Source organism: Bos indicus x Bos taurus, chromosome 16 (genome assembly GCF_003369695.1).
Source record: "Bos indicus x Bos taurus breed Angus x Brahman F1 hybrid chromosome 16, Bos_hybrid_MaternalHap_v2.0, whole genome shotgun sequence".
NCBI classification, from domain to species: Eukaryota; Metazoa; Chordata; class Mammalia; order Artiodactyla; family Bovidae; genus Bos; species Bos indicus x Bos taurus.
Genome location: NC_040091.1, coordinates 29,177,847 through 29,204,459, shown reverse-complemented (window position 1 = coordinate 29,204,459; position 26,613 = coordinate 29,177,847). Strand labels below are relative to the sequence as shown.

Sequence of the window (26,613 nt, the reverse complement as noted above, 5' to 3'; positions counted from 1 at the left end):
CCTTGCAGTGTTTCTGATGACAGCCGGCCGGCACCTGCCCAGCTGTCAGCCGGCATGCCTCTGCTTAGGAAACCTAGCTCAAGAAAACGATGCAAAAAGGGGGGCATTTAAGCCTCTCTCCTTCACAATGGGCAGATCTCTTCCCTTCCATGGCCAGAGCACACACGTTCTCCCAGGAGAGGCAGGGAGAGGGCCCACACTGACAAACAGACCAGACCCCAGCACTGTGACAGGATTCGGCTATTTATTGATGGTAATATTAAGACACTTCCCAGCAACGACTGCTGTGACAAGGACTCTAAAGGTAATCAGATAATGATGACATCATAGACAAAGCGTTGGGAACATTCCTTGCAGAGAAAATTGGCTTTTCCTCTCCAGTCAGAGTGACCAGGCGCTTCGTGCCATCCCGGGCACGGCCTCCTGGTCCCAGACAGCCTTGCCTCGTCCTCCGTCTTGGCCTTCTCCGAGGACACCAGGCTGGGGGGGTGAGAGCAGGGGGCCTTCCCCACGCCCCCCACGTCTCGGAACCGTCCTCAGCTCCTCTGGCCCGACTTCCCGGGTTTCCTGTCGGTGAAGCGAGTGCTCACGAGGGGGTGAGCCACGCCCCGCGACAAAGCCGCTAGCACCACAAAGCTGGCCCTTCCTCTTCACCAAGTTAACACAAGCCTTTCTCATCCTCACTTGCTTTTAAAGGAAAGAAAAGTCTTAAAAATATATGGCACTAGAGTGTAAAATCATACAGCTGCCTCCGGTTACCGCTTCCTACAGCTTCCAGCCCATGGCGCCCGCGTCCCCTCAGATGTAGAGCTGATGGGAGGCCAGGGTGTCCATGAAAGGCCGCACCAGGTTGTCCGTGGAGAAGTAGAAGATGAGCCCGAACGTGATGGAGATGGGGAGGGCGGGCAGCGCCTTCTTGAACACGGCGAGCAGCAGGAGGGTCAGACACAAACCCTGCCGGACACAGAGGCGGGGGAGTGGGAGAAGGTGACCACCGGTTGGACGGGGGGAGGGGAGCAGTTAGTGACAGCTCAGGGTGTGGGCTCAGGAGCCCTGACACCCCAGCACCTCCCCTGGTCCTCTCCGCAGCTCCGTGAGGTGCGTGGGGGCAGAGGCTCTCAGCCAGTACTAACGCCTTGCACACGAGTGGATGAACCAGCAAGCAGGCCTCGTGAACTGGGCTGCTACTACCGGACCACCTCCCCTGGCCGTGTGACCTGATGGCATGATGCCTTCCCCCAGGGGACATGTATTTATGCGAAAACTGGACGGGTCTGACTGAAAGGCAGCACTGTTCTCAGCGGACACCAAGGGAACCAAGATGCCGAGTGACCACCCCCTGCCCCCCGCCGTAAGCAGGCGCGGTGGTTGCCTATCCTGTCCCTGCCCCAGCCGATGCAGGCAGTGGTCCAGGGTGGGGACAGGGAACCAGAGTGCCTGTCCTCTCCCCGGGGAGAGCAGGGCTTCAGGGCAGACAGTCTGGAAGTGGAGGAGCCTGGGCATCCCCTACCTGGTCCTTGACACACACTGTGGGCAAACAGAAATGTCCAAAGAACTGGAGCCTTGGTCCTAACCTGCCACGCGATGCCCCAGGTTCACCAGGCAGAGCACTGAGTGTGGGCCGTTCGGGGCCTCCACCTCCACCAGTCATCACAGATGCGTCCCCATTACGTGTACCTGATCATGGTAAGTGACTACGGGTGCTGAGTCTCTGCAGTCGTGTCCGACTCTTTGTGATGCTATGGACTGTAGTCCGCTGAGCTCCTCTGTCCATGGGATTCTCCAGGCAAGAATACTGGAGTGGATTGCCATTTCCTCCTCCAGGGGATCCTCCTGACCCAGGGATCAAACCTGCGTCTCTTGTGTCTCCTACATTGGCAGGTGGGTTCTTTTATCACTAGCGCCACCTGAGAAGCCCCTAAGTGACGATACGGACCTTCAAATTTCACCACTGGGGTTCAGAATGAGGGGCCCCCCTCTCAAGCCCCAGGAGATCCCGTGGGGACTCAGAACTGCATGATGTCTGGGTGCTGTGGAGGGAAAACACACAGCCCCGGAGTCAGAGACCTCAGTTCACATCACAGCTCGGGCCTCGCAGCTTTGTGCCCATGGCCAGGCCCTCACCCTTCTCCATCTTCCAAACATTTCAGGTCACCATCCCTACCTCAAGGTGCGGTGAGACAAACGTACAGAGTTAGCCAAGACCTTGGCACCCAGCACGCACACTCAGTAACGCCAGAGCTCCGGGTCACCCTCCCTGCACCATGCCTGCACCTACTGACGACCAGATCCTCCTGTGAACCTTGGTCTCATCCTGAGGATCTTTCTGGCAACCCTGTGCAGCCCTTCCGAGGGAGAGCAGCATCTGAAAACTCCCTGGGGCTCCTGGGCCCCCCATGAAGACCCCCACTGCCCAGGGGCGGGAGGGGAGCACCCTGGGCCCACTCACAATGAGGATGGCCACAAAGCAGGCCAGTGTGGTGTTCCAGTCCCCGCTGCCCGTGGCGGCCGCCTTGCCCACCAGCACACTGTAGAAGATGAAGTCTCCGAGGCCGAGCTTCACGCCCCCTGTGTGGTGGAGAGAGAGGGAACCCGTAGGTCTCAGAAGCCCTGGGAGGAAGCAGCAGAGAAGGCTGACCCCAGCCGAACAGCCCAGGCATGTGGCTCAGCCCAGGGGACCCAGGGCCCAGAGGCCTGGGGACCTCAGAGGGCTGATGGGTGGTGTCACTGCCTAGCCCACCTCACCTGGACTCTGGAACAAGGATTAGCTGTCTCAGAAAAACAGCAGCCAGTGGGAAAAAGGGGGAAACCTGTGGTCTGGCTGACTTGCATTCTGGGCTATGCAAAGCCAGCATTTCTGATAATTCATGCAAAACTGGTGCTTGGTACTTGGTTTGAGTAAAGATAAGAGTGAATATAATCCATTGTCCAGGGCTGGTGGGAAGTTAGCCAACTGAGCGGTGAGTATGAATTATAAATGCTTTTTAGGAAATTTAATTTCTTTGCTTTTAAGAACATATATGATAACCGAGGTCCTCTAGAGACTAATATATAAGAGGTAAATGTATAAGAGATAAATGTATATTGTAAATCAACTCTGTTGTTATTGTGTAGCCGCTAAGTCATGTCCGATTCTTTCGGCCCCATGGACTGTAGCCTACCAGGCTTCTCTGTCCATGGAAATTTCCCAGGCAAGAGTACTGGAATGGGTTGCTATTTCCTTCTCCAGGCGATCTTCCTGACCCAGGGATCAAATCCACTCTCCCACATTGTGGGCAGATTCTTTACCACTGAGCCACCAGAGAAGATAAACGTAACTTGTAACTAGTGTATCCATTAGTGAAAAGGAAATGAGCTTCTAGAATGTTTTGTTTCCTTTAGTACAACTGCCCTGTACACCTTCTTATAGGATAATTTCATTCATCATGGACAACAAAAATGCTTATGAAACAGACTCAAATGGAATTGAGCGGGTCTGCATCAAGGAAACATGCTCTGCCCCGTCTGAACCCACTCCCCTCTCCTCTCTGGGCTCCAAGCAAGAAGCACCTTACCCTTCCTTCCTTAGTCTGTCCCTTCCGTCAGCCCCACCACTCCCAACTTCCTCACTTTGGCAAACTTGTAAGCTCTGCCCTCTTACAGAGACCACTGCTCCTGCGGGTCTCTTGCTACCACCCTGGCTCCTGCCTCCCTGTTCTGCCTGCTCTCCCCTCCCTTCTCTCTCCCTTTTCAATCAGTTCTTTCTCAAAGGAACTGTGCTCACCTAGCAGGCACTTCGGAGACCTGAGGCAGCAAGTCCCACACCCACCAATCAGTGTGCTCAGGCAAGGCCATCACCAGGCCTCGGTGGACCACCACCCCCCATGCTGTCTATCTCAGCACCCTGCCCTGTCTACTCCCCAGGATTCTCCACAAGCGACCTTCCCTTCATCCCTTTAACATCGCCCACACAGGCCCTCTGGTCTCCACTCTGACCCTGCACCCTTCCTGGGTACCTTGTGGGGACCCACGTATTTCACAAGTATATCCTGGTGACTCCTCTTCGGGCCTGGAACCCTGACCTTCCTGAGCACTACTCCCCCTCCTGAGTCTCTGGCTTCTCCACCTGAGGTCCTCCAGAGCCTCCCAACTGCCGGGCCCCCCTCTCATCCCTCTCCCCGCCTCCCTGCCCATCCCTTGTCCAGCCGGGTCCTCCTGGTGCCTCCCATGCAGGTGGTGGTGCCCGAGTCGGGCCCTTCTGGCTCTTCCCTCACCCAACCCTCCAGCAGTCTGTGCTCCTGTGGCCACCTGGGATCTGTCTGGGATGCAGCTCTGCTCACTTTAATTCCCTGCAACAAACCCCTAATGGTTCCCCATAGCCTCCAGGATGAAGTCTGAACTTCCATGAGTACCGCTCACCCTTGAAGGTCTGGCCCCCAGCTTCTCTGGCCACTAAACATCCCAGAGCTCCCAGATGGCTTCCTCCCCTCTCATCTGAGCCTTTGCCAATGCTGTTGTGGAACAGAATCTAACCAGCCTTTGTCCTTCATTCTGGGAGGGAGACCAAATCCTTGGAATTTCCCCAGGGACGGGAGTATCTTTGTTGTTCAGCAGCCCCTTGGATCATTTATGCAAGTGAGAGGATGGCACTGCTGCTGTTGCTGCTGCTGCTAAGTCGCTTCAGTTGCGTCCAACTCTGTGCGACCCCATAGACGGGAGCCCACCAGAAAGACCAACCATGTGCTAAGGAGGTTGGGACTCCAGGCTAGGCTGAGTCTGGGGAGAGGAGGCAGCCTGGAGATGAAGTCCAATGTCATGAGCAAGGACTCAATCCATTATGCCTATGTAATGAGACCCCAGTAAAAACTCTGGACACTGGAACTCGGTACACACATCCCTGTGCAGGGGTGGGGGAGATTCCCGGGTCCCAGGGGCAGAGAGCACCTTCCCAGACCTCACCCTATGTGGCTCTTCATTTGGCCGGCTGGTCCTCATTTATATCCTTTATAATATCAATAAAGCTGTAATGGTATGTATAGCACTTTTCTGAGTTCCGAGAGTCATTCTAGTACATTTTCCAACCTGATGGAGTTGTGAGAATCCCCAGATTTGTAGCCAGTCGGTCAGAAGCGTGGGTGGCCTGGAGACCCCCAGAGTTTGTGGCTGGCATGTGAAAGGTGGGTGGTCGTGTGGGGATGGTGCCCACGTGGGATCCGTGCTGATTAGGGCGGGGGCTCAGCGCCAGGCCTATCTCCGGCCCAGCTGCCTGTGTGCTGGGTGACTGCCGACTTGTCCTTCCAGGCCAGCCTCCAGCCAATTGTCTTCCCCACGTCCGTCCTGAGTACTTTTTACCTAACCTCCCCTGACTTGGGCTGCTCCGTGGGGAACTTCTCAAGGGCAGCAGCTGTGTTAATCCAGCAGCATCTCCCTGGCTCCCACGTGCCTCCCAGCACACACTAGTGGTCCATATATGTGTGCTGGTTGGTTATTTTAATCCACTTGGAAACATAACCATGTATCAGAAGGTCTTTGGGCGTGTCTTCAAGATTGTCTTCCACACCTGCTCCTTCTGCTCCCAGCCACTCGGGGCTCTGCCTGGGGGAAGCCTGCACCCCAACTCTGCCCGTCTTATGCTCCACAGCCCCAGTGTGGGGCAGTGCTGGTAGCGCCGGCCTGCGCAGCCCAGCTCACCCCCAGAACACAGGACCCACGCCTGCGACCCCACAGCTGCACTGGGACGGCCTCCGGCTACTCGAGCACACACTGTCCCAGCCACAGCCCTGCCCCTCCCCGTCGTCTCCCTCCTCCCGCATAGCTCAAACCCCTCCCCATCCCACGGCTCCCACTGCTCACAGGACACAGACAAGAACCCCCATCTTGATCCAGAAGGCCCCTGGAGCCCCTGTCTGTCTCCCGGCCCCATCTCTGCACTTGGGTCTCAGCATCCGGCTTCCACTTCCTCTAAGTCAGCCCCAGGGTCACTGCTCCCAAGGCACCCTCGGCTGGAAACCAAACCCCTTTGCACTGTGTGTTCCCCTCTGTGTCCTCAGCCTCTGGAGCTCAGCTTAGAAGTTACTTCCTCAAGAGACTTCCTCTGACCCCTTCAAGCAGGTCAACGGCCTTGTCAGTGCCCCTACCACCCTATGTTCTTCTGAGCGGTCCTCCCAGCTCCCGAGAGAGTGGTTAGTGCCCATGCCCACATAGCAGCACCCCCAGAGCAGCACCCGTACGATCACCCCCCAGTGCAGAGTGGGCATACGGCCAACATCTGTCACACACGAGGTAGCCTGTGCGTTAAGTCCCCATGGTCTGCCCATAGGACTGCGCCTTGGCAGGCTTCTCTCTGACTTTGTAAAGCATCTCTGATGTCAAATGGGTTCCTCCCTAACCTCAGGAAGCCCCATCCCGGGCCCACGCAGACCGTCCATCTGGACACCTTACTTTCCTCCTCTTCCTCCAGCTCCTCCCCCGGGTAGCCAGGCAGCGGGGGCTCAAAGACGTCAGGGTACGAGGGCTCCCCAAAACTGTCATAGGAGTCTTCTTCTGGGTGTCCATTGTCATGTGAGGAGGGAGAGAGACAAGAGGGGATCAAAGGGTTCTCTGAGCCCAGGGCTTCCCTGCCCTACCCCGCACCATGCCCAGCCCGACACAGAGGATTCTCCAGACCACACAGCAAGGGATGGGAAGGGAGAGAAGCGGGGCTGAAGCAGAGGAGCGAAGCTCCACCTGCACCCAATCCCTAGTGTGTGCGTGCCCGGAGGCAGTCTTCCCTGCCCTTCCTGTCCTTGTGCCTCTTGGAGAGGCCAGGCAGCTGAGCAGGGTGTAGTGAAAAGCACCCCCCATGATGACAGGCTGTCAGTCCCCTGATACTCACCCATCTCCGGGTCGTAGGGGAGCTGAAGGGCTCCCTGAGAGGAAGGGTCCAGCTTGGCCATGCCCACGGTCCACACCATGGCGGCTGGGGAAGGAGAAAAGGGTCCAGCCTCAGACACTACTAACTGTGGCTGCCCCCGGGGCGAGGGAGGCAAGTGGGACAGTCTGTGTCCCCAGAAAGCCTGCACGGGACCCTCAGTCCCTGTGGGTATTTGCTTATGGCCTCTGTTATGGGGCCTCTGGGGGTCCAGACTCCACTGCACATCCAACACGCAGCACAGTGCCCACCACAAAGTGCCCACCATCAGTGCATGCTTGCTGATGCTTTTATAAATAGAGATCCCTGCACACTGGCCCTGAGGCCAGCAGCAACCCCGAGAGTGCTTCTTTAGAGACTGAGCTTCAGTTGTTGAGAAAGCCCAGGGAAAGGCAGGCATCCTGCCACCCACCTCCCCAGACCCCTACCCTGAACAGTCCCTCCCCAAAGTCCCTTTCCAGGGGCCTGGAGAGCTGAGTGGGTGGCCTCGGGCTCATGGGAACGCGGCCCATGCCCACTGCATGAGTCTGGCTGAGATGAAACTGCGGGCGGGTCACACTCCTGGAAGCCCTCTTCCTGCTCTAAATGTCCAAGCTTCTTCTTGAGCCACAGCAGGACGCAGCCCACCTTCATCTCAGGAAGGTAGACCCCTTCTGGGATCACCAAGGCTGCCTCCCTTCCTTTGGTCAGGAAAAAGGTTAACTGTCTCCCCATCAACTCTGAAAGCCAAGGCCAATGCAAACCCTGGTTCCCACGTCTGAAGGAAGCACGGGGGTCACTCACATGAGTATATGAGGGCAGGGAATATGGGCTCATTTCTCTCCTGCGCGGTTTCCACGAGCATCCTCAGTGGCCCTTTGGGACACAGCACAGCCACAAGATCTGGGAAAGCAAAGTCATCCCTGGCACATTAAGAAAGACGTTTATTCCCAGCCAGCGCTCTAACACCAGGCCCGGGCGAGTGTATCCTGGAACCTCAGGGCAAGGCTCTCCAACCATGGCCCCCTGTTGTTTCAGCAACCCCACCCTTGGGTTTCAGCCTCAATCCCTAGAGCCTGCACTGGCTGGAGCCCATGGTGGGGTCTGAGCGGGCTAACTGCAAACAGGGACTGCTGTTGTGTGGCTCAGAGACCCAGAGGATGGGCTTGAAGTCCCATTTCTCTGAGCCCCAAATTCCTTATCCTAAGAATGTAAGAAGCAGTACTGGTGATGGTAATCTCACTAATACAGTCGGCTTTCCAGATCTCTGGGTTCTGTATCCATAGATTCAACCAGCCGTGGATCAAAAATTTCAGAAAATAATTCCAGCAAGTTCCCAAAACCAGTATTTGCTGCACACTGGCAATTGTAAATGTCATTTACATTAACAGCTATTTATATATCACTTATGTTGTACTATATAAGTAATCTAGAGATAATTTAAAATATTTGGGAGGGGACTTCCCTGGCCCAGTGGTAAAGACTTCGCCTTCCAATGCAGGGGTGTGGGTTTGATCCCTAGTAGGGTAGCTAAGATCCCACATGCCTCACAGCCAAAAAAGGTCAAAATATAAAACAGAAACAACACTGTAACAAATTCAATAAAGACTAAAAATGGTCCACATCAAAAAAAAAAGTCTTAAAAAAACATACAGTATTTGGGAGGATGTACATAAGTTATATGCAAATCCTATGTCATTTTATGTAAGAGATTTGAGCATCCTTGGACTTTGGTACCTCAGGGGATACTGGAACCAGTCCCCCAAGGATACCAAGACAACATTATACTAATTAAAGAGCAGCTCACATCTGGGGTACTCATTATTTACTGGTACTGTGCCCAATCTCAGGGTTGTTCTGAGGAGTAAATGACATCTGACGTACAAAGTGCTTAAGGGTGCGAGTGCTCAGTAAACATTTGCTGTTATTAGTAATCATGTCAACAGTCATGATTCCATAGGACCCGGTTTGTTTTTATGAAGGTGAACTTCTCAGAAGGGAGACCATCCAGGCCTCCCTGGGGGGTTGAAGGGAAGTAGGGGGCACGTCTCAGCACCCACCAAGCCTGTCCAGCAGTCAGGACTCAGCCCTGGATGTCACTCCACAGCCTCCCACCAGGCTGGCGGCCCACCTACCATACACGGAGATGGCGCCCAGAATGACCCAGGCGGACCACTCCGGGAGGTACTTGATGAACACCAAGGCCATGAGCGCGCTGATCATGATGAGGTAGGCCTGCTGCAGCACTAGGGGGCCCTTCCAGTGGATGCACACCATGCCCACCGCCCCGAAGTTCCAGACGGTCAGGAACAGGGTGGGGTAGTCCATGGCCACATTGTAGGTCTTGAGCACTTCCCTGTGGGACCAAAGTGGAGCCCGGGGGCTGGGACACTCACTGGAGATGTCAGACCCTGAGGCAGGCAGTCCAACACCCTCAATCACCAAGTCCCAGCCTGGGTTTTCCCAATCTCTGGCTCATTTATTAACATCGCCTTCCCCATTTCCATGAGCCCTACAGGTAACCCCTTGAAATACTTTCTGAAACAAGGTGGGGAGTACACCAACATCTTGTCCTTGGGCTGGACGACCCTCTGCCCGCGAAAAGATCTTTGGAAAAGTGTTTTCTCCTGTGCCTCCAGTCTTTTTGGGCCCCTGGGTTAGGCTGATGTCCTAAATACAGGGCAAGAGAGACCACCTTCCCCCAAAACTAGGAGGGACCCAGTCCCAGCCCAAAGATTGGAATGTAAATTTTGAGGCCTTTCTGATCCCTGCCTCTGCTGGGGTTCACAGCTTTCTCTGTGATGACTCTGAGTCTTTGTTTTAAATCAGGAACTAGAAGGAGACGTGTGGCCCAATGAAGGGCTCCACTCCAGTGTCAAGGAGGCCAGGCTCCTGGAGCAGCAACAAGGGGCAAGCATGGAGCCCGAGGGGCGCCCTTCCCTCCCAGGTCCTTCAGACCCACCCAGGCCACAGGGAAGGGGTCTCAGGGGACCTGCTGCCACCGGCAGCCACTCACCCAAGGTCCTCCTGCCCCCCAGTGGCCACTCACCCGAGGTAGATGTAGGTGAAGAGGAAGAGCAACATCAGAGAGGACATGATCAGCCAACCGTGGATGAACTGGGTGGAAACAGGCATTGTGACGGCAGGCCCCCAGGCCCCTGGTCCTCGGGACTGACTCCCAAGCCTAGAAACCCTTCCTCCTTAGGCTCCTCCTGCCTATGCTGGAAGGTGGCTGTTTTACAGTAAGGAGGGCACAGACATTCAAGGCATTCTCTCCAGGTAACCCAGCAAGCATACAAAGGAGCTGGAAATCCTTCATGCCTAAACACCTAGCTCTCTACTTGGTCACCTGGAAAGGACACGCTTGGCACATACCAAGCTCTAGAGAGAAAGCTGGCTGGGTTTCTGCTCCCACGTGCTATGTCCCCAAGTGTGGGCAGTGAGACAACAGACACATAGACACACACTAGCAGGAAGAGATAAAGGCTGTGAAAAAAAACTGGCTGGGCAAAGTGACAAGAGACCCACCGCTTCTATTTTAGACACAGTGGTCAGGGAAGGCTCCTCCTCTCCTGGCCCAAATAAGGGAGGGTCAAAGGTGATGGGGGGGTTCCCTGCAACCTGCCTCCTCAGAGGACAGACCCATCAGTCACCAGCTCGGGCCACTGGGGACCGCAGCGGCCACGTGGTTGTCTGTTCAAAGCAGAAGGGGCAACGCCGGTATGTGCTGATCCTCCTCATCCCACCCGAGCCTGCCCAGACCACCGTCACCTCTTGTCCGTGTCGTGGAGTAAATCTGACTGAATGGAGGCTCAGCAGCCTCCCAGCAGGTCCTAGCGTGGTCATGTGACACCTGCTCACCACGGCACTGCTGGCTCTCCCCTGGCCCCGCGCCTGGCTTGTCCTCATACATGTCTCTGCTCCAAACAAAAGCCCTCCACCCTACTTCTCACCATCCATGGCCACCTCTGCCCCAATCACAAACTCTGCCTCGGTTATACAGGCAGCTATTTACTAAGAAGCTCCAGCTCCTGGACGTGCCCCTCCCACTGCTCACCCCCACGCTCACCCCCAGCCAGTCCCTCTCTATTTGAGGCTCTGCATCTCTCTCTGCCTGCTCCACAGATGCCAGCAGCCTGAATATCCAGTACTGCACACGCCTGTGTGTGAACAGTTTAAAAATCAGTGACGTCTTGTTCAACTTCCTTTCAGTCCTCATGGCTTCAAAGCCTTTCTCGGGAGAAAAGCCTGAAACTCGTGCCTAAAAGCTTATGGATCTCTGTGAACGATTTGGGCTAGGTGGGACTCAACTCCCCTGTTCCTCCCCAGAGCTGCTGTGCAGAGCAGGGCCCACCCAAAGGTCTCTGGGAGCTGGAAGACCTCGGTATAGCAGTTGTACACCCCCAGCTGAAAGGCAAATGGGAAAATAAAAATAAGCTTGGAGGGGAAGTATATGTTGAAAGGAGCCTAAAATAGAAAATCTGACTTCTTCAGAAGGAGAGGCAAAATAAAATTAACTTCTGAATATGAGAAGTGACCCTATGAACGCAGCATGGAGGAACTCAGTGAAGTGGGATTAAGTGTAAGTGGAAAGCACAGGAGTATCGGGTAACCCGTGGTGGGGCAGGAGTCGGGTGGGAGAAAGTACAGGCAAACCTCAGGGATATTCGGGCTTGGTTTCAGATCACAATAAAGTGAGTATCACATGAAAAAGAGTCACAAATTTTTTGGTCTCCCACCTCATGCAAAAGTTAATGCTTGAACTGAGGTCAATTAAGTGTGCAATAGCATTATATCTAAAAAAATGTTAAAAACAGCATTAATTAGAAGATAATGCTGTTGTAAAAATGGCACCAACAGACTTGATCAATGTAGATTTGCCACAAACCTTCAATTTGTAAAAAAAAAAAAAAAAAAAAAAAACACAGTATCTGTGAAACCCAATAAAATGAGGTATTGCTCTAAAACTCGAGGTCTATTTTACAGGAAAAAAGGAACTCTGTTTAAAAAAAAAAAAATCTAGGGCTGCTGCGTAAGAGGCCCTGAGGCATGAAAGCCAGGGCTGCTTTGTAAGAAGCCCTGAAGCATGAAATCCAGGGCTGCTGCATGAGAGGCCCTGAGGCATGAAAGCCAGGGTTGCTGCATGAGAGGCCCTGAGGCCTGGCAGGCAGGCAGGAGGCAGACCGGCTCACCTTGTAGCAGCGGTACTTGTAGAGCACAACCAGGAAGATCGTCATGGTGACAATGACGCTGATCATGATGAGGGTGTTGAGCACGGAGTTGAGGAGCCGCTGGCCCACTGAGGGCGTGTCCTCGGAGAACGGGGTATAGATGCTGAGGAAGGAGACAAGGGCTAGAGCTCTGCACCCGGCCTGCTTGTGCCCCCCAGCCCAGGGAGATGCAGGCGCCTGGGCACCCCCAGCCCTCAGCATAGCACTCTGGCTGTCCTGGTGAGTGCTGCCCACCATCCTCACGAGCTGTCCTGCCTCCCTGGCACCTAACTCCAGCTTCTAACTGAGCTGACGCAGCCACATGGGAGGGCCTGACTGGTCTTTACCACGGCTTCCCAGGACCCCACACCAACTAAAACCTCTCCCAGAAGTGCTTATCCCAGCTGACCCCACTCCCCAGTTCTGTACCCACTTCCCCATCAAGCCTAGGATGCCTCCACCCCCACTCCTACCCCTACCCACACCCCATGTAGCCCAGTAGCTGCACAGGCAGCTATAAACTCAAGAGGCAATTCATTGATCCCACACTCTTAGGGAAGCAAACTGTTTGCCAAGTTCTCAAGGTCTCAACACTTTTCGCCTGAGCTGCTCTGAGTCCCCAACAGACTATACGCTTCCTGAGGGCGAGGGCTTCTTTCTCTACTCCTTTCATTATCAAAATCATAAACAAAATGTAAAAAAAACTCCCTTAAAAAAGTTTCAAGAAGGTACTCAGCAGTGATACCATGGGAGGCTGGGGGAGGGAGCAGAGGGAAGCTTCCCATTTACCCAGGCTGCTGCTTCTTCCTGGATTCTCTTTATTAAGATAAATAAAATTTCCCTCCTGAGTCTGGGAGTGAGCTAAGAAATCGCGTGGTCCTCTTTAGTTTACATTCACAGGAGTGTGAATGAGAGGCCCAGAGAGAAAAAGACTTGTCTGTGGTCATGCAACGACAGGTGGCACCGCCACACCTGGGATGGAGCAGAGAACCTACCTCCTGCAGTGAGAGCAGGCTGCAGGGGCTGCACATGGATTAACTCTCTCAGTTCTCCTGGTAACCTTGCTATCAAACCCATCATACAGATGAGGAGACTGAGGCCGAGAGCGGTTAGGAAGGTGCCTGGGCAGGTCACACAGCCAGGAGGCTGTGGACGAACCAGGGTGTGGACTCAGGCAGCTCCCCACCCCTGCTCTTTGCTGTGGCTGCCACGGGGCCGCAGGTACAGTGGCCAACACAGGCTACACCCTCCTCCCCCAATCCTGCACCCGCACCCACCCCTGGCCCCCAACTCACAGCTGTCCATTCTTCTCTGTGTAGAAGCGCACGGACTTGATGGTGGCCACCACCACGATCATGCACAGTGTGACAGGCACAAACAACATGATCACGTGCTTTGCCCCGTATTTGAGGGTCAGCTCCTCCTCCAGGCCTGGCGGCCGCCCAGGAACCCCACTGCAGACGTAGCGGTCAGGGTCCTCCTCCTCGTGGTCCTCCTCACTCTCCTGGCTTCTCTGTGGGAAACCGTGCTGTGAGGACCATGGGATGCCCCCCAGCGGAGCCCTACTGACACAGAGCATGGGTGTGTGAACTGGAAACGAGAAGTTTGAATGTCACTTTTCAGATGTAAGACCAGTCTATGGGCTACAGCTTAGATGTGGGAGTGGTGGCTTTCCAGGACATGGAGAAGTTTATGAGGACAACTAGAGACTAAGAGTTGGCACTAGCCACCACAGATGCAGGAAGGGAGGCCATGGTAGCCACGGACGAGGACAGTCTGCAGAATGGGTCTGCAGCAGGTCTGCAGATCTGTTCCCTCCCTCAGTGCAGCGACTCAGTTCTGGTCACACGGCCATATTAGTTTGGGAGGAGCTAGGCCAGGTGATGGGAGGAAGGCAGAGACTAAACATTTTTGGTTGAAAAATCACAAACCAAAATGGTCAGCACACATGGAGACTCTCTTTGATTGTATTAACAAATAAGGCACTGGGAATTTGCAGGGAAATAAATTACTTTAAAATTTTTGCCCCCGCCAAAACCAAGCATGCAAACTTTGCAGTTTTGAACCGGAGGCTAACTAGGCATTGAGCATCTGGGAGGATCCAGGTTAGGGAAAGTGGGAGAGTATAAACGAGGAGGCAGCAAAGGAGGATAGGATGCCTGCCAGACACTGACATACACTGATCTTCAAGAATGTGTTTCAGAATTGTGGCAGTTCAGGATGACTGGCTGCCTTGTTAATTACAGTAACAGCCAAGACAAAAGCCAAGTGAAACAGAAATCAAAAGTGACTGCTCTTTGGCATCAGTTTTTTGCAGAGAGAATTCCATCTAGATATTCAACTGAGAAGGAAAGGAAAGCTGTTAATGAACAGGAACTGAAACAACTGAAATGCACAAAAAGTCCAGGAGATTAAAGACAAAACACCGAGCAAGAATTGGCTAAGGAGTAGTGGGGCCATGGCCTTGAGCTGCTGAGATCTCTCTCGGAGCCCAGAGGGAGGACAGGCGAAGAAGTGAGTTCAAGCTACAGCAAAGGGGAATGAGGCTGGCTGGAAGAAAGAAAAATACTAGAATGGGCAAAATAGAGAATGGGTTTTAGGCAAATTCAGATACTGTTTTACCCTGATGAGGAGGGAGGTAGCTTGACTAAGTGACTTTCCCAAGTACACGCTCCACTTCATACTGTTATAATCTCCTGCCTTTTGGGCTGCAGAGGCAAAATCACACAGTGCAGCACACCCTTCCTGCTATGGGCTGCATGTTTGTGACCCCCAAATTCACATGTTGAAACCTAATGCCCAACATGATGGTGTTGGAGATACAGGCTTTGGGAGGTGATTAGGTCATGAGAGTGGAGCCCTCAAGAATGGCATTCGCACCCTTATAAAGGGTGTCCAGGAAAGCTCCCTAACCCTTCTGCCTTGTGAGGACACAGAGGGAACACAGCTGCCTACGACCCAGGAAGTGGGCCCTCATCAGACATCAGACCTGCCAGCGCCTTGACCTTGACCTCCCAACCTCCAGAGCAATGAAAAATACACTTCTGCTGTTTATAAGCCACCCAGTCTATGGTATTTTTGTTATGGCAGCCTGAACGAACTAAAACACATCCCCAGCTCAAAAGTCAAACACAAATCAGCTAATCTCTCGGTTCCCATCTCCAGCCATCTACCAAAAAAGGTTCCCTCCAGCCTCTGTGCTGCCTGCCCCAGCATCCACTCACTCTCAGATTCCTGTGGGAACAGTAACCTGCATAGGAAGGTGAACCGAAGGGGCAGGGCCAGGGTGGATGACGCCGTCTACTAGAGTCGGTCTGTGACAGGCTGTGCATGTGCAGAATCTACGATCAAGCCCTCGCAGACCTAGGATCCACCATGGTGGGCCACCTGCCCCTTTGACCAGTTCTCACCTTCACTTCCCCTCCCTCCCACATCAGGGAAGGCCTGGTTTCCATCCATGAGATATGGGACGCCAGCAGCCCATCTGGAGACCACAGACTGCTGGCAGGAACCTACCCACTGGGCGGCACTCTCTCCGTCCTCCAGGCCCTGCCGGCCGTCCTGGCAGGAGCGCGGCGTGGGGCTCTCGGCTGACATCAGGGACGTCCGCTCATCACACACTTCTTCCTCGCTGTCAGAGGCCATGAATGTGAGCATGGCCCTGCCTCCAGAAGTGCCTGGAAAAGGAGCACAGGGGTCTTCGTGCCACTCTCCTGAGAGGCAAAGGCAGTGGAGGATGAGAGGTGGCTTTAAAACCTGGACACAGGTCCTGCCCACAGCGACCACCCAGGATGCATTTGTCAAAGGACTGCTATAGGGCTTCCCGAGTGGCTCGGTGGTAAAGAATCCACCTACCAATGCAGGAGACATGGGTTCGATCCCTGATCCAGGAAGATCCCACGTGCCAAGGAGCAATGAAGCCCGTGTGTCCCAACTACTGAGCCTGTGCTCTAGAGCCCGGAAACCACAACTACCGAAGACGGAGTGCCCTAGACCCACGCTCCAAAACAACAGAAGTCGCTGCAATGAGAAGCCCGTGCACCGCAACGAGAGAGCAGCCCCTGCTCTCTGCAACTAGAGAAAAGCCTGAGCAGCAGTGAAGACCCAACAGAGCCATAAATAAATAAACATTTAAGAAAAAAGGACAGTCCCCAGGAGCCATGACTGAGGCTGCAGCAGTCTCGAGAGGGACTGGCTAGAGAGGATCCAGGCCATGGGGGCGAAACTCCCAACCAGAAACACCAGGGCCACTCTAAACTCTCAGCACAATCATTCGTTCAATCAACAAATATCTGACCACCATCTATCATGTGCCAAGGACATGTCTGTCCTAAAAGAATAAAAACCAGTCCAATGTGGCAAATTCTATAATCCAAGTGTTCACTAAAAGGCATAGAAGGGACTAAATCTCAGAGATCAGGAGTGTTTTCTGGAGAAGATAGCATCATGTGATGGACACAGACTCTCCCAGGTGGGAGGGAAGGGCAGAGGGCGTGAAGAACGTCTCAGCCTGAGCCTGGCAGTGCCAGGGCTGGGGAGGGGGTCACTGCTGTGGACAAGTGAAGGGTCTCCAGCGCCATGCTAAGGAGGTGTGCTCTGTCCCCCGAGGACACAGTGACAGATCAGATCTCTGGTTAGAAATCTCAGTCTGGTCACTGACTGAAAAGAGTAGAAAGAAGGAAAGGTGACCTCCTTGGAGACAATGATGGGTCGTGAACAGGGCCTAAGGTAGCAGCAAGATGCATGGGAGTGAGGGGAGACGATCCATACAGACAAGATGTCGGGGACACAACAGGACAGAGTCCAGGACCACGGCCAGGCGGGGAGTAGGACAGAGGAGGTGGGAGAACAAGGTGCTGGGGGAAATCTGCCGAATGTAAATGGTTGAAAGGAGGGAGCTGCCTGGGAGGCAGCTGAGGGCCAGTGTCTGAGCTGGAGGGGAGGGAGATGAGAGTCATAGGTTTAGATGCTGCGGCCACGGGGGCAGTGAGCCGAGACCACGAGAGAGGAGCGTGCATGCATGTGTGTGTGTGTGTGTGTGTGTGTGTGTGTGTTGGGGAAGTATAGCTGAGGGCAGGACCCACAGGAAAAACCAAAGCTGAAAGGGCCACAGAGGAGGGAGCCTGTCCCCTCGACACTGCTGTGCTGCCCTGAGTGGCGTGTGGACCCAGCAGCACCATGTGGATGCTGGGGCAGCCCGAACTCCTACCAACACCCTGGGCAGGTCAGCTGAGCTGCCAGCAGGGCCAGCTCCCCCATCACCTGCCTCCTGGGACCCTGGGGAAGACTCACGCCAGTAGGAACAGCTGGGTCTGCTCTCGTCTCAAAGTTCATCTCCATGTCAATGGCCCTCAAAATTTATGATCATTTTTATTCTATTTCCACAGTGTCTTTTTTTTTTTACTATATGGACCATTTTTAAAGTCTTTATTGAATTTGTTACAATATCGCTTCTGTTTTATGTTTTAGTGTTTTTGGGAGAGGGGGCCACTAGGGACGCAGGATCTTAGTTCCCCAACCAGGGATCAAACCCACATCCCCTGCACTGGAAGGCTAAGTCTTAACCACTGGACCGCCAGGACAGTCCCTATGATTTTCAAGTGGAGAAGGCAGGCAGGTTCCTTCCACCGAGCCAGCCAGTTCTATTCATCTTGGCAGAGGCTCTGAGGCTGCTGCTTTGTTTTGAAGACAGTGTCCCAGGCTGTGGCCTGCATTACTCCCAGCTGGACTTCAGCTCCATCCCCAAGTCCAGGCCCACAGCAGAGCCTGATCCTACTCACTGACTCGGGCCCTTACAGAAGGCTTTCCCGTAGCTCTTACAAAGAATTCGAAATGAGCAAGGTAAGCTCCCCTGGGTTCAGCAGAGAAACAACTATAAGAGAGACAGCAGTAGTGACATCAGTAGGAAGCAGAATAAGGTAACTTCCAGGAGAGGTGACAAGGACGCTGTGCTACTGGAGTTAAGACTAAGCGGGGGGCAATCTATCAACAGTGGGGAGTAGACGTCTCAAGTCTTTAGGAGGAAGACACATGAAACAAGACACAAAGGTTAGGAATATCGTGCCAGGCAGAGGCTGAAGTAGGTGGGGCATGTGGAAGTAGCCTCATAAACAGATGGCGGGATGGGGGCTTTGAAATTCTGCAACATCCAGCAGGCTGAGGTGGCTGAAGCATGGGGACCACGGAGGCAGTGATGGGAGGTGGGACCATTCGAGGGAGGGGCGTGGGGGCCTGGCCAGGGGACGAGGAGCTGAAGCTAGCCAGGGGAGGGGGCAGCCAAGGTTTCTGAATTAAGGAGGGATGTGACCAGAGTGTGCTGTATGGGAACAGAGGGCCGGCTGAGCCCTCCTGCCTCTTCCCCGGAGCCACTTCCCTGGAGTCACCAGGGGCGGTGCCGCCCGGGACCCAGGAGGCAGATCTGCTCCTCAGCACCCAGACCTTGGGAAGTTCTTAGCGTCCTTCATCTATGGTAACAGTAATGAAAGAAGTTACCTAATGGAGACCCAGGCAGAAAAACTCTAAAGAGCTCCTCTGCAATGGTGGGCCCCACTAGATAAATCCTAAACATACACCTGCCCAGGCCCAGGAGATGCCCTCATTGACCCTGTGGCAATGCTGAGTCCATTCTTACTCAAAGAGCGACAGGGAACACAGAGCTGGCTGCACCTCAAGCTAAATTAGGACATTCTATCTTGAACAGTGTAGCAGCTCTTTCAATACTTTGTTTTGTCTGGGCTGTGAATTAATAATTTAGTTACCATCTCTCTCCTTCTGTTCTTCCCACGCCTTTAGAGGCCCTGGGATTTATCTTCGCAGTGACTGGAGGAGCAGATCAGGAGTTCCTGTATCTAAACGGCAGGGCTGCAGCCCCCAGGGCAGAGGCGAGCTCACCCTTCAGAACCACAGCTGCTGGCAGCCAGGCTGCCTCAGTCCCTAGAGCAAAGCATGAGGGGACTGGACAAATAAGAGGCTAGGATGCTTCTTAAAGGAGAAAGGGAGCTACAGGGCAGGTGGGGAGAGAAAGCAGGGGACCCACGATCAAGTAGGAGTTAAATCCTTTCCAATTTCCATTTCTTCAGCCGGTCACCAAATCCCAGGAAAACACATCTGCCTCCCAAAGTCTGTGGACACACCCAGGGAGAGCACGTTTAAAAACAGACTATATCCCTTCCATGTGAAACTGCACTGCAGAGGGAGAAAGTCAGAAAGCTATAAAACATGCTTTGCTATCCACCACATGTAATGCATGGCCTCCTCACCAGAAAACAAATGCTTCCTGAGCAGATTCCCTCCCTCCCTGGATGCTGCCCACAACTCCCAGAAAAGCAGGGCATCGAGGGGTTGCAGCCAGGAAGAGCTGGTCTTGGCTGTTGGAGCAAGGGCATCCTAATCACAGCCCTCTGGGCCTGGAGGAGGTGGGGACAGCTGGAGGTGCTTCCTGGGGCTCCCAGCATCTGAGGGCATGGCTTAGGACTTTCAGAAAGCTGTAAGATGCTGGAGATGCTGTTTCGCAACGTAGCCCAGGCCACCTGAAGGGTGGCAGAGCAGCTGCTGAGCCCTCACTGTGTACTAAACACAAGTCAGGAATGAGGTACAGTCAGTCCCCTACATACGAACCTTCAACCTGCACACTTCAGAGATTCGAACGTGAGTTCGCATGTCTGGCATACTTTTCAAGGTACTGTACTGTAAGATTAAAAATTTTCTGTTTGCTTTTTATGTATTATTTGTGTGGAAAGTATAAACCTCTTATAGTATAGTACTATATAGCCGATTGTGTTAGTTGGGTACCTAGGCTAACTTTGTTGGACTTACGAACAAATTGGATTTATGGCCTCTTGGAACAGAACTTGTTCGATGCAGGGCACTTACTGTGCTGCTGTTATTCCTCATTTTACAGATGAGGAAAAAGATTTTAAAAGTGATAAGTTCAAAGTCATCCTTGGACCAAGGTGGTCAAGTTCTGTGCTCTTAAACACGATGTTACGGTGCTTACTTAAAATGCGGATCCTAAGTTTCATTCTGGCCAAAGGTCCAGGGATCTGCATTTTGAGACAGTCCCTGGGCGATTCTTAGGCTGGTGTTAAACCCTCCCTGGAGCTGGTCCTGGCAAGTAATCAGATGCCCCAGCCTGGGCCCAAACTTGGTACTGAAAGCTCCCAGTAACAGTTCACTTCCTTGTCGCAAGGGCAGGGCCTCACCACCTACCTTAGCACACCTGCTGCTCTGCACAACTTGCTCACTGAATGCCGGTGTGAAAGAATGAGCAGTCCTTTCTCCTGAATACCCTGTGGTTGGGCTGAGATCCACTGGGGAGGAAGAGCAACAGGAGCTTTCTCAGACTAGGAGAGCTGCAGGGGGAGAATGCAGTGAGCTGACTGACAAGGTACGCATGCAATGCCCACCTGGAAGGAGGGTGTGAAAAAACTGGATCTTAAGCATCCCTGGTACAAACTGCACCAGCCTTTCTGAAGGCAGTAAACATCAAGAGCTTTAAAAACATTCATACCTTTTGATCCTGAAATGCTAACTTCTCGGAATCTGTCCTAGGAAAATAATAAAAAGATTTATCTGAAAACATGGTTGTTGCAGTCATTTATAATTTTTTTAAGTGAAAATGACTAAGATGTCTGACTTTGTATGATAATATATCTATCCGATATATGACTAATAAAAATCTTACTTCAAAGAATATTTACTAACATGAAAAAAACACCAAGATGCTAAATTTAGTAGACTTAAAACCACAGATATAAGCATCTGAATTTTCTTAGCAAATGTATACATATATATGAAGGACTGGCAAGAAATATTATACAACATTAAAGGTGCTTATCTTTGGATAGTGAGATTGAGGGTGATACATGATATTTTTCTGCATTTTTTAAAACTTCCATAACAAAACATGAATTGTGTCTGCTGTTTTTTGTAAAGCTAAAGGGGAAATAACAAGTATCAACATTTAGACAGATTTTTTTCCATGCTGCCTTCTCCCACATCCCCTCTCACTGGACTCGGGGGACCTTGGGAAGCCACTTTCACATCTTCTCCTAACCCCTCTTATTACCTGGTTCCTGAAGGAGAACAGAGCAGCTGGGATGGATTCCTCTGGCTTCTAAGTTGGAACTGAAGCCTGAAGGTACTCTGCAATCCTTGGAGGGAAAAAATGCAGATAAACAGTCTTGCTAGATGTTTGTCCACATTAGAGCACTAGAGATGCCAAGAACTCCCGCCAGGAGGCTGACTCACAGGCCGGTGGGGGTGGGGCTGGGTGACTCTCCTGCTGATGTCAAATCCTATCAACCCCATAGCAACCAGCTCTCCACTCTCTCCGAGGGAGCAACAGGATAATGCAGAGAAGCCAATGGGAGGAACAGGTGCCCCAGACTACATCCTGGAAACCCTTCCCAGAACAAGGCACTGTGGCTGAAAACTCCTTGGATTAGGATATAAAATCAAACATCCAAAGAAGCCACTGTTCACTCCCATTAATCAGCTGAATGGGATCCAAATGCTGAATGAGCCAAGCCAAGGGAGTCTGACCCAGGGAATTTCCTCAACCTTGCCTGTGTCAGCAGTTCCTGCAATTATTATGGAACCCTGGTGACCCAGTTTCCTCAACCTGATTCTCATTTCAGAAAAATGCAAAGGTTTTGACCTTAAAATTTAAGGCCAATGGACCTAACTAGGAAATAGATTCCTACATAAGTAGAAAATCGATTTTTAAATTCCATCGTAAACGAGAGTGCCTCAAGGAAAAACATGGAAATTTCGGTTCCAAAAGAAAATTGGGAGTCAACAGGTGGGGCCAAAGAGAAAGGCTTGGATCCGAGTACTTGCTTTCTTTGTCTCCACAGGGCTAACAGTACTTTCTTTCTTTCGGTATTGAAAGAACAACATTACAACATTACAGAAGTTTCAGGTGTACAACAAAGTGACTTAAAACTTTTTACAGATTACATTCCACATAAGGTTACTCTAAAGCACTGGCTGTATTCCCTGTGCTCTACATTACACGCTTGTATCATTTATTTTATACATGGTTGTTTGTCCCTCTTAATCCTCTTTTATTTTGCACCTCCCCCTTGGTAACCACGATCTGCTGGTCTATTTTTGCTTTTTTTTTTTGCAATTCTCCTTATGATATTTATTGAAGGAAAATAAAAATACTAATTCAAAATATATATATATGCACCCCCCCTATTCATTGCAGCATTATTTTGTTTTTGTTTTTCATTAATTTATTTTTAATTGAAGGATAATCACTTATAGTACTGCGTTGGCTTCTGCCAAACATCAAGATGAATCTGTTTCTGTTTTGTCTTGTTTGTTCATTTTAATTTTCAGTGCTCCCTCAAAGAGGGCAGTAATGGTTTTAAAAAGGTCACTTTCTAGGGTCACAGGGGTACTTCACAGAGCTTCCATGACTCCTGGGGCGTTCCCAGCCTTCCCTTATACGGGGTGAGGAAATTCCCTTAGAAATTTCCACAGCTTGCCTGCCTGCCTGCCTATTTCCCCTGGCCCAGGCACCTGACCATGTATGGGCCCTGGCTGGCCGTCATCCATCTGTCCATCCATCCAGCCCATAATGTGATGCACATCACTTGCCGGACGGTTTTCCCCAGAACAGGGAGGGGGCCTCAGCTGGAGCAGGAGCCCACATGCCCCAGGAAGGCCCTGAAGTACCACTCCACTCTCTTGAGTCACAGGCCCCAGGCGACCCTCTGGGGCCTCCTGAACCTTGACCCAAGCTCTAGATTTCCCTCTGTCTGCCCTTTCCTACTCAAAGGTGCTCAGTAAACATTTTCTCTCACTTCCTGAAGGAGCCTGGAAAAGGGGCAGTTTGGAAGTGACAGAGGGATGCTGCGAAGGTAGCCACACTGGCCATGAGCTACCGAGCTACCTTTGAGCAGCCTCCCATAAATCGTGTTTTTGCTTTCAATGAAAAGCAGCAAGACAGCAGTCAAAAGCTGAGCCTTAGAAATGGACAGAGTTTGAATCAGCTAGCCAATTGATCTGAACCACATACTCGGACAATTTAACTTCACACGGCCCATTTCCTCTTGTGTAAAAAGTAAGATAGGCACACTTTGCAAGATTACTGTAAAAACTAGAGCTAATGTGTAATGTGTCCAGCACAGAGTAGATGTTCAATCAAGAGTAAATATAATGAAATAAAGGCAGGGACACAGTGAGAGAGGACAACAGAAGCCTGTTGATGGCCCCTTGGAAAGCTACAAAAATGCTAAACCATCAGGCATGAGTTGAGTACCAAGGTCACGCCTCACTCAGGCCCTGAGTGTTTTCCTCTTCAGCCCCAGCCCGGGGCATGCTGGCAACACGAACACTTTGTCAAACAAAAGGGCACGTCCATGGACTGAGGTCAGAGCTGGCAAGGACCTTCAGGGCCATCCAGTCAGCACCCCATTTCATACTTGGGAAAACTGAAGCCCAGACGGACAAAAGGACAGGGGCCCATGACCAGAAGCCACAGTTACGGCTCAGGTCTCCAAACTGCCATTGAGGAGCTCTTCCCTGCTGCTCCAAGTACTTGAGAGGGTCACATACTCAATGGGTTTCCAAGAACACTCAATAAAGGGAAAATTCTGAAGGCATAATATGAACACAAAAAGTAGGATACAAAACTTCATCTTCAGTTTCCTACTTCTAATATTTTAACACATGAATACAGGTATGTGCATAAAGTACTGTAAGGAAGTTCATGTTAAGAGTGGTTCTTTGGACTAGGGGCTAACAGATGACTTGAAGAAAAAAAATTTCCCGAATTTTCTAGAGTGAACACATATTGCTTTCATTTTTAAAAAGTTAGAAAGTTTCTGGTTAAGGTACAGCAGAAAGTGAGTGCCCTTTAAACTTTTCTTCCCATTGCTCCGGAAGACAGTGTTTTGGCAAAGATAAACGAGCAACCCATTCTCCCAGGCAATGGAAAGAATGGACAGTAATCATCCCCCTCCCGGACATCCGGTCTTTACTGAGGATCCCTTTGAAACTACTTCTGCCCAGACTGTAATCACACAGCAGCCTCACCACCTCCTGGTCAAGAAGGCAACACTGATTCTACAAGGTTTGAAGGCCAGGTCAGATGCAGCCAGCTCAAGGTGAGGAGAAACCCCCAGGCCCCGGCCAGGGGCAGCGTGGAGGGTATGCCAACCTCAGAGCCCTTTGCCTTCCACCCCCAGCCCCACCCCCAGCTGCTGGAGTCCAGGGACAGGTGGAAATATTTGCAGAAACATTTGTTGCCTTGCCAGTCTTACCAACTAAACAGTGTCTAAAAGTCAAATCAACAGCTGAAAAACAGCCAAATGTGTCTTCAATAACATAAGGTGATCTATACACACAATGCTTTAGTTTCTTAAAGAAATTTTTTTTGTTGTTTTGGCTTTGCCAAGTAGCTTCTAACGGAGACCCCACAGCAATGTCCTGGGCGGTCGTGCAGGCACATGGGTGGGGCGTCAGAGTGGGAGGTCTTCCAAGCAAAAACTCAAAAGATGCAGAAGACACAGCCAGCTGGGTTCAAATGCTGGCACTCACAGTCACGGAAGCCACACAACCAGACAAGGTCCTTAATGCCCTGAACCTTAGTTTCCCCTTCTGTAAACCTTAGCTTCCCCTTTCCACTTCAGTGTGATGGTAACTCTTTAGATAACTGTGACAACTACTGTACAGAATGGCTTTTTATTGTATATAACAAACTTGCAAGTGATATTATTGTCATTATTACCATCAATGATGTAAGAGGGGCAAAGGTAGGTGGAACCTCTCATTCTGGCAAAGCCTGTGTACATGTGTGCAGAGGGGCTGTGAGCAGGCACAGAGGAGCTGGGGGTGGCGGAGGTGGGGCGGGCTAAGGGCCCCCAGGCACAGTTGAGCAGCAGCCTCTGGCCAGGCTGTTCCTTGTCCTCCTCTTCTTCAAACAGACAGGCTCAGAGCATTTACCTCCCAACTCTGCACACATCAGACTCTTGACTTGGTGCACAAATACTTCAACACCAAATGATACAGAATTTTTCCTGAAAACCCGAGGCACCATCATCCCATTCCACAGTAACATTCCACGAAGTCCTCCACTTCCAGCCTCTGCCCTCAATGCTCCCACATTCACCCAAGGCGAGAACCTGGATGACCTGCCTCATGAGTGGCTGAAGCTGCAGCTTTGAGCTGCAGACAGGACTTCAGGCCCCTTCACCAGCTGGACCCAGGAAACATAGCTGCTAATACACTTTCCTGCCCCCACACAGCCACGTTCACCCATAGGGGAACCTGAGGCTCACACACCTGCAGCAGCTTATACAAAGCCTTTAATTACTACCAAAGGTCTTAACCGAAGTCCTTGGAGACTCAGGTGTCTACAGAAGGGGCTATGTTGATTCAGGGCCATCCATGTGGGAAGAGCTCGGGTCCATAATGATCAATTACTCTCAGGACAGGCTGGCAACCCACGCTGTCAATTTTGGGTCAACCTGGCTCTGCGATTGCTCTGGATGGGAACTGCCTCTCAGGCTATCCATCTATAAATTGAGGATGCAGCTACTGCAACAATCTACAGTTCATACCGTCAAAAGGGAATACTCATTAAGTCACAGACTGGGGCATTTCATCCAGCTGTCCAAGGGCTGAGGTCTAGTCCCAGGTCTGGACAAGAGAACTAGAGTCCAGGACAACAGGTTCGAAGCCTGGCTCTCATATATTCTACCTGCGTGACCTTGAACAAAGTCACTTTAGCTTTGAGGGCTGAGTTTCTTCATTGATAAAATTTGGGATGGGAATTAGCTCCTGTTTCGGGCTCATTCAGCTTTTCAAAAGCTAGATTCTGGGAGTCTCCTCAGAGCTGTAAATGCCTGATCAAAAAACAGCCAAACATCGCAGATAAGGAAACTAGGGGCTCCAGGCCCGTCCTTAGGTCCTGTTCCTCAAGCCGGCGGAAAGACCTCCGCCTCCCCTCCTACCACTGCCAAGCAGACCCCGGGGCCGCGTGTCGCAGGCCAGCAGGACTGGGCGCCCATCAGGTGCCAGCCAGGAGAGAGACCACAGTGCCGCGTCCGCACGCCTTTGAGACCCACGTGCGCTGCTTCTTTAAATGTCCCGGCCCTTTAACAGATCGCACCGCGCCCACTCCGGAGGGGGCTCCGGCGGCGGGGGCTCTGGCGGCGGGGAGAACCCGGCCCCGCTGAAGGCCCGAGGCCTGGAGCCCCTCCCCGCGCTCCTCCACTCGCCAGTTCCGGGCCGGCCCCCATCGCAGCGGTCCCGGCGCCCTCCCCTCCCCAGCCGCTGGGGCCGCATCCCCGGAACCGCCCCGAGGCGCGACCCGCCGCGGCGAGGGGCGTGCGGAGGACAAGGCCCCGCCTGCGGAGTGCAGCTCCACCTCGCGCCCTTCGAACGCCGGGCGATCGGGCCCCCATCCGCGCGCCCCATCCAGCCGGCTCACCTGCTCCGCCGCGCAGCTCCAGCTGTGTTTACTGGCCGAGCGCCCGGCAGACCCGGTGCCGGCGCAGGCCCCGCCCCCGGCCCGCCCCG

At 52.4% G+C, this 26,613-nt stretch overlaps 1 protein-coding gene across 8 annotated transcripts; it reads right to left on the bottom strand.

Annotated features, from left to right (window-relative positions):
- Positions 1–222: 222 nt before the first annotated feature.
- Positions 223–26,613, bottom strand: PSEN2 (presenilin 2). Of its 8 annotated transcripts, none has more exons than XM_027564627.1 (14): positions 26,525–26,613; positions 21,146–21,230; positions 20,588–20,624; positions 20,287–20,387; positions 15,595–15,755; positions 13,374–13,591; positions 12,061–12,202; positions 9,918–9,985; positions 9,004–9,224; positions 7,673–7,771; positions 6,854–6,937; positions 6,421–6,522; positions 2,450–2,568; positions 226–954 (listed from the first exon to the last, which is right to left on the bottom strand). In XM_027564627.1, the coding sequence occupies exons 5-14, from the start codon at positions 15,733–15,735 to the stop codon at positions 799–801; spliced, it is 1,350 nt and encodes a 449-aa protein (XP_027420428.1). In that variant the 5' UTR covers positions 15,736–15,755; positions 20,287–20,387; positions 20,588–20,624; positions 21,146–21,230; positions 26,525–26,613; the 3' UTR covers positions 226–798. The 8 variants fall into 8 exon arrangements, with proteins under 8 accessions (XP_027420425.1, XP_027420428.1, XP_027420429.1 ...); XM_027564628.1 differs by having other exon boundaries at positions 227–954; positions 20,287–20,429; XM_027564629.1 differs by having other exon boundaries at positions 227–954; positions 20,588–20,619.